This window comes from Xiphias gladius, chromosome 18 (assembly GCF_016859285.1).
Source record: "Xiphias gladius isolate SHS-SW01 ecotype Sanya breed wild chromosome 18, ASM1685928v1, whole genome shotgun sequence".
Taxonomy (NCBI): Eukaryota; Metazoa; Chordata; class Actinopteri; order Istiophoriformes; family Xiphiidae; genus Xiphias; species Xiphias gladius.
In genome coordinates this window covers 21586785-21599382 of record NC_053417.1, presented here as the reverse complement: position 1 = coordinate 21599382, position 12598 = coordinate 21586785, and the positions used below count along the sequence as shown (strand labels likewise).

The window sequence follows — 12598 nt, the reverse complement described above, 5'->3', positions numbered from 1 at the left end:
TGTTTATTTCGGTCTTTACTTATTGTTGGTACCACCTGGGAGAGGGGATTCAGTTAAGCGATAAGCTGTACTTTAAAAAGGTATTGATGGGGCTAAACAAAGCTGTTGCTAACAAATACATCCGTACTTGTATTAGTCAGATGGTACATTACCATTGAAAAGATTCGTTAATGTCGTCATATAGTAGTTGTGTAATTTATTTTCAAGCATTGTGTAATAGTTTCAAATATAATTCAGACATGACAAAAATGTGTTTCAGTAAAAAGTTTACACGTTTGTTCTTCCCTACAGGATAAAAAACTGATTAAGACTCTTTTTGATGTGCTGGCTCACCCAAACAACTACTTCAAGTACACAACTCGGGAGTCCAACGAGATGCTTCCGCGCTCGTTCATACGTCTCATAAGCAGCAAAGTCTCCGCTTTTCTGCGGCCATACAAGTAAAAGGTCACACAGCTCCTGACACTCCTAAAGCACCAGATCGCGACCCCACCCTCCTCCCCCCATCCCGCAAATCCCACAGGGCTTAAAAACACAAATCATACTACCATGTTTACCCTCTCTTATTTTCCATAGGCTTTGACAATAAACACAATGCAGACCTGAAAAATACTGAACATTGTTTGTGTTTAAGGTTTTTTTTTGTCAGTTTTCATTCAGCACAGGTCTGCAGTCTCGAGCTCAAACATTTAGTGGGTATGTACAGTATGTGACAGGGTTTGGTTTCTATTTTGTTGTGCAATGAAACCACAAAAAACAACAATAGAAACACCTATTTCAGACAGGAATTACATTTTGTGTGTGCGGTTTGAGCTTGATAGAGCTTGTTATTGTATTTGCTTCAATAAGCGGTCTGGGTCCCAGCTCCAACTCCTACCATTATGTATGACTAAGTGTTGTGCAAGTGTTGTGTAACCCTGGTGCCATCTTCAGTGTCTCTGTGCTGTCCTCGAGGAGGAGCAGCTGTTAAATTCATGTCGCAGCTTCATTCTAGGTCATTTAAAGCCTTGCTATATTTGCGCTCTTAGAGCAATTTCCAAGAGTTTTACTGTTAAAACAGTTAATCTATGTTTTGTTCCGTCTGTCTAGACTGTACCGGCGTTTTCCAACCTTGAGAAAACTTTGTTACTCTTTTTCAAGCCAACTTAAAGCAAATACATAAAGGTGCTTTATCATTCCAGGAACACAGTGAACATTTGGGAGATGAATAACAAACTAATAATTATGAGAGCCACAGAAATGAGATAATGTGATGTCTAATGGAACATGTCTCAGTGAGAGAGAGAGAGAGAGAGTCTTTGAGGGACATTATGTTTGCTGCTTCTTTTAAAAGGTCACTTTAATTTTTCAATCTCATTGTCTTTCTGATGTACTCTACACACTAATAATCTATAGGTTTAAAACAAAAGAAAGCTCAGAATCTGAAATACTTCAGTTCTTACACACAGTAAGTAGATAATCTCACATTGCCTGTCTGTGGACTACCAGTTTTATCGTGTTTATTTCAATCTTGTAAATAATGAAAATAAATTAGACGAAGGTTGAATTCTTTAATCCTAATTTGTTTACACAGGATCCCCAAAAAACAAAAAAAAAAACAAAAAAAAACCCCCCACACTTTCTGCTCCACCCGTCTCAGATCCAAAGACACCTGGTACCCTGTCCAAACACCCCACTCACATTTTGTTCTGTCCCAATGAAGACAGCTGTTCCAAAGACTGCCCAAAAAGGGCAGGTCAAGTCGTTTTGTGCACTAGATTTAGAACCCACCATCTTTCTTAGTACAAAGTGCAATGAATGAAAATGACACACCTTAATTTTGGTTACGCCCTGTTGTGATAACTGTTTTGGGCTGCAGTGGGTCTCACCAGTCACTATGGGCAGAAGATGTCACTCCCTTAACTACAGAAATATAAAAAAAATAAAAATAAAAATTAGTCTGTTAAATGTGATTTAAAACTGGTATTTGGTGTGCAAAAAAAAAAAAAAAAATTCCAAAACAGCTACCAAAAACAGGGTAAAATAAGTTAGGTTTAGTAAATTTTGCTTCATGTTAGGGTCTGCCAAATAGTTAAGGAATAGTTTGACATTTTGGAAAAACACTTGTTTGCTTTCTTTTTTTTTTTTTATTGGCCAGGACTTAATGAAAAGATTGATACCACTAGCTACTGCTATAGTCAGTGGTCAGTTATCTTAGCTTAGCATAAAGAGTGGAAACAGAGGTAAACTGCTAGCCTGGCTCTGTGCAAAGGTAACACAATCTGCCTATCAATCAGCAGCTCTAAAGCGCACTGAGTAGAAACCTTCAGTCTTGTTTAAAGGGTACAAAATCCAGAGTGTGAAAAGCAAGTTTTGGTTTTTTGGGCGGGGGGGTTGCCTGACTATTGACTGGGTGCAGTGACCTCACAGTGATGGAAGGAGTCTTGGCAAGAAAGTGAATAAGCGAATTTCCCAAAATGCCTGGGCTATTCCTTTAAAATCCTTATCACCACAACTTCGGTCAAATCAATGCAGATGACTACATGATCAGTGGGCAAGTGACAATGATAGTCCCCACCCCTTAACCCACGTATTCAGCCCTCTAAAGAAATTAACTTGAGTCGATTCCTACTCTCAGATATCTAATGGATAATTTTTGGAGGATGTTTTGTCCCCACTCGTGTAAATTAAAAAAAAATTAAGGGGGACAACTCGTATCATGTACCAGCTCTAAGTACCTGAGCTTCAAGGTGACACAAAGGGAATTTGACCACATTGTCAAACTTGGGGGCAATGTTGGGCCAAGCCATGAAGAACTCATGTCAGTTAAAAATTCCTCTATACAAATCTCACTTAAATGCTTACTTCAGTCAGATTATTTACATTTATATCTTATGTAGACGCCATCACGCAGCATCCCAGTGTGTGCACTCGGCCCACATGCCCTCATTACCCCAAAACTCCCTACTACCAAAATCAGCTTCTTTCCTGTAACCTGATAAGTTTTTTTTTGTGTTTTGGTTTTTTTTAAATTGTTGCCTTTTAACGAGAGTTTGCTATGATGTATCATAGAGTTGATAATGATATTTGCACTTGAATTGTTATTGCTCATGTAAAGAAATGTCTGGATTTTGTATTGTCTTTTTAAATGAATGGAATTGGTGTTCTTATTTTCTTGTAGCTTGTTTGTTCATGAAATGCTCACTCACCGTTTAGGCTATAGAGATGATACACATACAGTAACATTATCAACTGTTAAAAAAAAACAAACAAACAAACAAAAAAAACAAAAACAAAACTATGTACAGAGGTGAATGAAACAAGTTTGTACTTGTTACTGCTCAAAACGCTTATTGAAATAAACATTCTGTACTTCAGCTTCATTTCAAACTAATTTTAATGTCTGTATAATACGTTTATACAAGTTTTATGAGCAAATAATATATTAGTGCATTATTGAAAGGTGGATTTAAGAAAAAAAAAAAAAAAGGCAGTATTTCTTTTAGAGGGAAGACTATTAGTTTAGCTTAAGAGATCATTATTTTCATCCTCCGCCGACTGCTGTCGAGTGGTTTAAGCAGGTTGGGATGAATGGTTTTAGCTAGCATATTTGCTCCTCCAGTGCCTGTGACGTGCTGGGAGGGGGAAAAAAAAAAAAGTAATCAATTTCAGTGTTGTAAAATTCAAGGTGGTAAAAAAAACTATATCAAGTGCCTCATATACAACAAAGTTGTTCACTTACATGTGCGTCTACATATGGGGAGACCAGGGGACCATCGGCCATCACCACCACAGGTAACGGTGCTCGGGCCGATCCTGGCGTAACCTGGGTTACACGCAATTGATATAGTGTCCCTGTACTGATACAGGTTATTGTGCGGTCCCATCCAGTAGGCGCTGGGCACATTTGGAGATGGACATGTCATTACTGCGGAGAGAAGGGCCTCAGTTTTTGTTCCGTTTATGGCAAAAAAGTAAAAAGTAAAAGTTGTATCAAGATTACTGAGACACTAATAGTATCTAGGACCTGTGCATCTAGGAGGCGGTGCGCTCCACGTCCCATGCTCGGTACACCAAATCTCCCTTTGTCCAATAAGGGTTCCCACACGACAATGATAGTGAACAACGCTCCTGTATGTGTAAGGTGGCTCCTGAGGGTCTTTCATCTCTGCATTTGTCACTTCTGGAGGGTCTTCACAAACCACAGCTGGAAGAGAGAGTCGTTTTTAAAAAAATTGCTAAGAAAAAAAATAAATCAAAATTTTAAAAATCGAGCTAAAATGTTTGTTCGCTGCACCTTCACAAACAGGAACACGTCCATCCCAGCCGTTACTCATGCAGTTTCTGGTTACCTTTCCTACAGGACTGTACCTGATGACAGGATGCATGTAAAGCATAAATTTACAGTCACAGTTCAGGAGAATGCAAAAGTTCAATAAGTAGAATATAAACACTATGTCCTACCCCTCATCACAGATAGCTGTTGCAGTGTCTCCGAACTCTACTCCAGTGTATGTGAACTGTCCATTTAGAATCTCTCCTGCAGAACCACACACCTTGGCTTTTGAAGAAGAAGAAAGAAAGTTTTAAGAATTTGACAGGACATTATGAATTTTAAAATAAAATTTTAAAAATACTGTTTTTATATTTATGTCCACTGCAATTGGAGATGATACAATACAGTGCAAGGGTCAGCAGTGAAAAGTGTGAAAAAAAAAAAAAGTCCTGGTGTTTTTACATTTACTACGTAGAGTTTTATATTTTCCACAATATGCAGGTTTATTTGAGGCTTGAAACTTGCTTGAGTTAAGTTATTATAAAAAAAGGATTCCCTATCATTTTTTAATTTTGTTAAAGTAAGGCTGTTGCAGCAATTTAATGCGAAAGGTCTGCACCGCATAAATATGCAACGATAAAGTAAGTGAGATACAAGCAGACATTTTCACACTGATAGATGAAGCCCTGATATAGAAGTATCCTTGAGTCTATGTTTATAAATTATGAAAAGATTCAAAAAAAAAAAAAACAGAACTATTAAAAATCAACACTACAGCTTTCTTAGCAAAATGGTCAGCCTAAAATATAAAATCATCCTTTTAAAAAAAAAAAAAAAAATGACGGGGTCTGGCAACTGATGAGTCAAAAATCGGGTCAATTTATGAATCAGAGTCGTGTCTGGTGATCACAACAATATTACTACAGTTGTGCAGACTTGTGCAAGACCTCAAAAATAAGCTCCTCAGTAATGTACAGAAGCATTTACCAAGCTTTACACCAAGGCTTGACTGTGAGGGAACAAAGTTCTTACGTTCACATTTCAGGAACAGTGGTGTCCACTTTCCGTCCTTACACGTGCGGTACCTGCTGCCGCCTGCTTGAATGTATCCAACGTCACACGTGTAATGGACTCTGTCACCAGAGGCAAAAGACGTCAGTGTGATGTACTTGTCAGCGAGGTTGGCGTTTGAGTTGCTGATGATTGGTGGCACACCGCATCCACCTGCTGGAGAGAAGGGGTCAGTTTAAAAACTTAATCTGCTTTCATTGGCTTGCCATGCTGATCATTTGTTCTTCTGCCAGAGCCGCACAGTTGGCTTTCCAGGAGAAATACTAACTTACTTTCTTTGATCGATGACTGTTCAGTTTTACCATCAGGTGAAGGCAGACACTGAGGGGGCTGAGGCTGCCACAGGCCACTGGGGCCACAAGTGACCTGCGGAGCTCCGGCCAGCTGGAAACCATGACTGCAGGCGAAGGTCACGTTGTCTCCCACCCGGTACACAGAAACATCTCCACTGCCCTTGACAGAGTTGGCCACCGCAGGGCTGGAGCAGGTGGTCTCTCCCTCTGATAAGATAATCAGACTCATTAACATGAATTAACATGACTATTGCTACTTTTACTTTAAGTAGCAATACAACAATGTAAAAATACTCCATTACAAGTAAAAGTCCTGCATTCAGTATCTTATTTGATTAAGAGTATTAATCAGCAAAATGAACTAAAGAATAGAAAAAAAAAAGCAAGAGTACGCAATACAGAGAAATGGGCCCTGTAAATGTTAAACTCCAACGCCTTTTAATGTTGGTGGTGTTTAAGGTGAAGTTAATTAACCATTTTGCATACTCTTAGGTAGTTAGCTATGGCAGAGCATCATACTTTATAAGCTTGAATGTAAAATGTTAGCATGTAAAGTAACTAGTAACTACAGCTGTTAAATGTAGTGGAGTAAAAAGGTACAATATCTCCCTCTAAAAATGGAGTATGGGGAAGAAGAATGAAGTAGCATGGAATGTAAGTGCTGAAACATAATTTTTACTCAACCACAGTATGTAAGTAAAAGTACTTAGTTACATTCCATTACTGTTGATGGCGTACTAACACACAGACACACACACACACACACACACACACACACAAGGTTTAAGCCCCTGAAAATTTGTAAATACACCGAAAATTTAAATAAAACGTCAGAGCACATAAGTGAAATATAGATGTTAGAGTACAGCACACAACCGCTGGGGCCGTTCTGGGGGTATCTGAAACTCACAATCCTACTACACTTTGAGGAAAATGTGCTACTGGGTAGGAGGGTTTAGCTCTGGACGCCCGGCAAAATCCAAAAAACATGACTTGCTCATTTAAAATTGGATCCAAAATAACACATAGGCATGACTTTACACTGAATAACTCAGCATGGCAATACTGGCAATGGAAAATATGTTTAAAGGACTTAAGGGCTCAACAAAAATACCTTCATTGTACATCACGCTCAGGAAACTGTTACTCATTTTTAAAAACACAATAACGCCCACTTCAAAGTATCTCAAGGTACTGCCAACCACAGAGGGCAAAGAATATGACGGTTTCGATAATACTGGGTGTGACTGGGTTTCGTAAGAATACTCCAATGTACCCACCGTCACAAACCGGGAATTCACCAGTCCATCCAGATTTCTTGCATATCATGTAGTTCAGTCCTTTCAGAGTGTATCTGTCAACACAGAGACATACTGTATAGTCACACACACAAATTCAGTGGCGTATTCTGAGCAAGTTTTGCATGAGCTTCTTATGGTACAACTTACCCCTCATTGCATACAGCGTACACTTTCTCTCCGAGGAAGGAATTCCCTTCATACTGGAACTGCCCATTCGGTAGATCCCCAGCGTTGCCACAGGATCTCTCTGAGAAATGAGAGAGAGAAATGGCCAATCAGCACTGGAATCAAGGGTGAAATTTTTCATTTTTCAGATGAAAGAAGAAAAAAAAAAAAAAAAAAAAATACGCCTTTATTTTACCAAGTTGCAAAACAACACAAATAAAGCTGCTGCAAATCTTCCTCACCAACCTCGGGGAGTTGGTGCTGTTTACAAGATGATGCTGGAATTTGTGAGGTGTGTGAACTGTACAGGCGATATGCAGTACTTTTGCTTGTGGGGGCTCAAGCTTAAGAGAACCCCGTCTTGCCCAAGTGTCCTTGAGCAAAACACTGAACGATCTGTCAACTCTGTCTCACACTGGGATCAAAATATTTTGTGTTAGGTTGTAGGGGAGTCTATGGAGATAAAATTTCCAGTGTTACTTTCAGACAGTTTGCGCTTGTGCTGCAGTCCTGTTATTTGAATTAGAACAGGTGTTTTATCTTGGGTAGTAGCCTGTTGTTGATGGGTAGCAGAGTAGACTGTTATTCAAAGTCTACTTTAAGACTACAATATGAAAACATTAAAAAAAAAAAAAACATCAAAAAAGCTAAATGTCTTTAACGGTGTATTCAGTAAATCAAAACAAGACAAATCTGTTGCAAATATCTCACCTCCTCAGTTGACATTGGGACAAACTCCCTGTGACAATGGGATACAGATTTCCTTATTTTCTTTCAGAGCTATCAATGCCAGCGGGTCCAGGTAATGAGGGAGTTTTGCACTGTGTCTTTACAACACGAGGAATTAAAACTAGTTCTGCTTTCAGACAAATACAGATGCAGAAATGCAGTAGAAAGTCCAAAGCTGAATACAAACTAGTGGCGGTCGGTATCGGTGGTTTTCAAGACACTTATCTCCGTTCACCTTTCACACTCGCGTGTGTCTGTGCCTTAACATGTAAATATCAATCATCATTGTCAAATATGAATCGAAGCACACTGTATATATTGTATGGAGACATAAAGCACAGCAGAATAAAGCTGATTGTGATTCAGGAGCAGTATAGACAGGAGGAACAATTACAGCTGCCAATTAGTCCCCTTCCCCCAATTCTAAAGCATCATTCAGATTTTATTTATTTTTATTTCTTTGGGGGGGGGGGTGAGTATTATTTTTTTGTTCTTTGTCTTTAAATTTCAGTAACCTGAGTTACTGCGATGGGACAAGCAGGTAGGTTTCCCCACATGGCCGCTAGGGGACGCCAGGCTGCTCCTGAGCTGTTGGCACTTTAAATAAAAACTAAAAGTCACATAAAAGCCCCGCGAGTATCTCACTGAAATCAATCGTTTGCATGGGGGGGGAGAAAAATCAAACACACACACACAAAATTTCACCGTCTTTTTTTTTAATTTTTTTTTTTTTATTACCGATAAGAGTAGACGGCAAGTGTGTCCAGTACTTACTTTCGCATTTTAGAGTCACCTTGGTCCATTTTCCCTCAACACACTGCACAGCCCGGCTGCCTCTGGATGGAGTGAAGTCCTCGGCGCAGTCGTAGTAAACCTTCTCCCCACTGCCGAACTTCTGTCTGCTGGTAAATTTCTTGTCTAGTCTGGTGTGGGGATATTCCAGCGGTGCTGAACATCTCTTTGGTACCTGAGCTTTTTTTTTTTTTTTGGAAGACCAACACCAGTCAGTTAAAAAAACAACAACAATCTGCGACATAGGGATATTCTTTGTTTCATTTACCTGACGCAGGTAAGGCAAAGCATAAGGCCAGAATATGCCAAGCGACACTCTTCATGGTTGTCGTCTGTGTCGTTCGGTGCTCGAAAGGCGGATTTAAAAAGTGGCAGCAGGCGGCCCGGATGAAGTGATTTATAGGGGAAGGGTGGATCTCAAGGGGAGCAGCCCCGCAGCTGACTCCAATGACACTATCACAGACATGAAAAACAAGAAGACGGCATGAAACAATAGTGGGACAGTGAGCACTGTCAAACAAACAAAACAAACAAACAAAAACAATGATACAAACAAGAAAAGAAAACTTAAAAAAAAACCAAAGCTGGGTATCAAAATCTAAGTCTGATCTCCCGCTGGTTAACAAGCACCTTGAGAGGTACTGTCAAAGATATACTTTCACTTTATTGAGAAACAAACTGTGATAATCATCCATTTACCTCTCAAACAGAACTCCTGAATGTATGACGTGGATCTACATGAATAACTGTAAGGGCAAAAAACACAATCCTAATCAGGCCAAATCAATACACACAGCGTGTATGTGACAATACACAATAGGTACACAATAATTGTTTGTTAATTTTGGGCCTTTGGACTAATAAATACTATTAATAAGCCTGAATTACAAACAGGGCTTGAAAGGCCAGAATACAGTTGCATTTAAGACTGAAATTTAATTGCATCCCCACTTGTTCTAAACAAGTCTTTCATAACCGGAACACTAGAAATTGCTCCCCTGTACGTGTCTCATGACCCAGTCACAGATTTTTCGGCCCCTTTCATCAGTGGTGAGTGAACTGTTGTATTTCTGGTTAATTTTGATTTACACAGAAAGTTGGCTGGATTTCCTGTGGTGGTGGTTGCAGTTGCGACAGAACTCTGCCAACATGGTTTTGAGTCACTGCGGCTGTGACTCCTTTACTTAAGAGAATACCACAGGGTTAAAAAGCCTTATTTTCAAATAAAGTTCAAATAAAAAGGTGCAATATTACCTGCTAAATGTGAAATATAAAGAGTTGTGCCTTTCAGGGCATTAAATTATGAGTCCAATAAGTGTTAGCGCTATTTTTAAGTTAAAGCTGCTCCCATCTTGGTACTTAAATGTGTTTTTTCCTCCACTCTTCCCTTTTCAGTGTAACGTACTAGATAGTTTTACCCTCTCAGGCCTCTAAAAAGCTTTCAATTTGAACAATCTGACATGATGGTTCGCAACTCATTGAAGTATTTTATCTGTGACAACAGTTCACATGAGGGCATTGCTTCATCTTGAAGTGACTCAGTGGCTCTTTCTAAAAAGATATACACAGTGTGGTGCATAAAAAATTTTATGAATATATCAGAGAAACACAGTCGCCCATGTTGGCAGGGTTGAAAAGTAGTTGGGAAAAGGATACCGATGACTGTCAGAGGAGCCTTATAGCTTCTTGTTATGCTTATTCACACACAGCACAATCGCAACTAATACTTTACAAGATCATCAATCGAGGTTACTGGACTCGTAAACTGGTAAAACTAAAACAAAGGGACAACGACACATGCTGGAGATGTGGTAAAGAAGTGGGGAACCTTGTACATCTGTTATACTTCTGTGTAAGCAGAAAATATGTGGAAAAGAGATGGTATCTTTTGTGAAAAAGGTGTTAGGAATACACTCCTTCGTTGTGTCTATTTGGATTACTACCAAATTGTATTAAATTGTCAAAACATGAGAGGTGGTTTGCTTGCTATGATTTCTGGTTGTAGAATAACTTTACATAAGTGGAAGAATCCTCCACCTTGTCTACTTTTAAAGAATGGATTGAAATGATGTGCAAAATGGCTTCATATGAACAGGTTACATGCAATGTAGTGTATCTGGTAGAGAAGATGTGTTTAGAGGAGTATGGGCCTATTCCATTCCCAGGTAGAGAGATATTGAGGATATTGAAAAGTGTTACATCTGAGATTTTGTGTGTATTGTACACAATGCGACCAGCTAACACTTCCAAGGGAAGTTGTGCCTAATTGCTTATCGGCTTCTTCTCGAGTCTATGATGTTATATGGTCTGGTTAGACTGTGAGGTTATTACCAGCCTTTTTTTGTTTTATGTTTTTGATGTTGTTCTGCTTTGTTGCAAAAAAAGGGAACGATCTACAGTGGCACAAAAAGGTCTGGACACCCCTGGCCAAAAAAGTTCTGTTACCGGGAATAGTTAAGTGATAAGAGGATGAACTGATCTCCAAAAAACGCCTGAAGTTAAAGGTGAAACAATCTTTTCAGAATTTTAAACTAGATTAGTGGATTATTTTTGTTTTGTACAAGTTTAGATTGAGAAAAAATGAAAAAGAAATGAGCACCATACAAAGGTTTGGGCACACCAAGAGATTTGAGTTAATTTTTTACCAACGTCTCGGACATTAATTAGCTTTCTAGGGCTATGGCTTGTCACAGTCGTCATTAGGAAAGGCCAGGTAAAGCAAATTCCAAAAGTTTATAAATACTGACTCCTCTAACCTTGTCCTGACAATCAGCAGCCATGGGCTCCTCTAAGCAGCTGCCTGCCACTCTGAAAATTAAAATAACTGACGCCCACGGAGCAGGAGAAGGATGTAAGAAGATAGTAAAGTGTTTTCAGGTACCTGAAGTGTTTTCAGGTTCCTCAGTTCATAATGTAATTAAGAAAAGGCAGGTAACAGGAGGTCTAGTTGAGGCCTGGGAGAGCAAGAAAACTTTCCGAGAGAACTGCTCGCCGGATTGCTAGAAAGGCAAATTGAAACCCCCATTTGACTATAAAAAACCTTCAGGAAGATTTTGCAGACTCTGGAGTGATGGTGCACTGTTCTACTGGGACCTTCATGGAAGATTCATTAGAAGAAAACCTGTCCTGCATCCTCACCACAAACTTCAGCGGCAGAAGGAACATCTAAACGAGCCTGATGCATTTTGGAAACAGGTCCTGTGGACTGATGAAGTTAAAATATAACTTTTTGGCCAAAACGAGCAAAGGTATGTTTGGAGAAAAAAGGTTGCAGAATTTCATGTAAAGAACTCCTCTCCAACTGTTAAGCATAGGGATGGATCAATCAAGCTTTCGTCTCGTGTTACAGCCAGTGACACAGGGAACATGTCGCCGGCTGAGGGAAGAATGGATCCAATTAAATACCAGCAAAGTCTGGAAGCCAACATCACACCATCTGTTAAAAAAAGCTGAAAGTAAAAGGGCTGGCTTCTACAACAGGATAATGATCCTATACTCGCCTCAAAATCCACACTGGGCTACCTCAAGAGGTGCAAGCCGAAGGTTTTGCCATGGCCCTCACAGTCCCGTGACGTAAACATCAAAAATCTGTGGGTAGACCTAAAAAGAGCAGTGCATGTGCAACTGCCCGAAAATCTCACAGAAGTAGAAGCCTATTGCAAGGAAGAATGGGCAAAAAGTCTTTAAACAAGAAACGAAAGACTCTTAGCTGGTTACAAAAAGCATTTACAAGCTTTTACACTTGCTGAGGGGGGTGATACTAAGTACTGAACATGGAGGGTGCTCTGTTTTTGGCCCATTCCCTTTGGTTAGTCATTTTGAAACTGTAAAAGATGGAAAAGTATTCCCGCTTAAAATATTAAAGAAATGTGTCATCTCAAATTTACCCCTTTAGGAGATCAATCTCTTTTATTCGCTTAACTGTTCACAGCAAAAGGAATTTTGAACAGGGCTGCCCAAACTTTCTCATGCCACTGTACAGAATAGGTGAC

General features: G+C 39.5%; 2 protein-coding genes across 3 annotated transcripts in view; one reads left to right on the top strand and one right to left on the bottom strand.

Annotated features, from left to right (window-relative positions):
• Positions 1-612, top strand: part of scube3 (signal peptide, CUB domain, EGF-like 3) — a 69871-nt gene extending 69259 nt beyond the window's left edge. For both annotated transcript variants that reach the window (XM_040152439.1, XM_040152438.1), the window contains one exon: positions 292-612. In XM_040152439.1, coding sequence (XP_040008373.1) covers positions 292-444 — 153 coding nt within the window. In that variant the 3' untranslated portion in view covers positions 445-612. The remainder of the gene's footprint in view (positions 1-291) is intronic.
• A 2746-nt stretch (positions 613-3358) lies between these two features.
• On the bottom strand, positions 3359-9010 carry LOC120803689 (complement receptor type 1-like). The gene is made up of 11 exons (XM_040152440.1): positions 8875-9010; positions 8589-8786; positions 7068-7167; positions 6900-6973; positions 5599-5826; positions 5288-5482; positions 4444-4540; positions 4277-4350; positions 4007-4186; positions 3722-3907; positions 3359-3614 (listed from the first exon to the last, which is right to left on the bottom strand). Exons 1-11 carry the CDS (start codon positions 8927-8929, stop codon positions 3577-3579), a joined length of 1425 nt encoding a protein of 474 aa, XP_040008374.1. The 5' UTR covers positions 8930-9010; the 3' UTR covers positions 3359-3576.
• Between the last annotated feature and the right edge of the window lie 3588 nt (positions 9011-12598).

Coding starts and splice junctions, on each gene's coding strand:
- LOC120803689 (XM_040152440.1), bottom strand. CDS start 8,929: ATGAAGAGTGTCGCTTGGCATATTCTGGCCTTATGCTTTGCCTTACCT. Junction 4,351..4,443: donor ACAGCTATCTGTGATGAGGG/GTAGGACATAGT, acceptor TCCTGTCATCAG/GTACAGTCCTGTAGGAAAGG. Junction 3,615..3,721: donor CCCCATATGTAGACGCACAT/GTAAGTGAACAA, acceptor TCCCCCTCCCAG/CACGTCACAGGCACTGGAGG.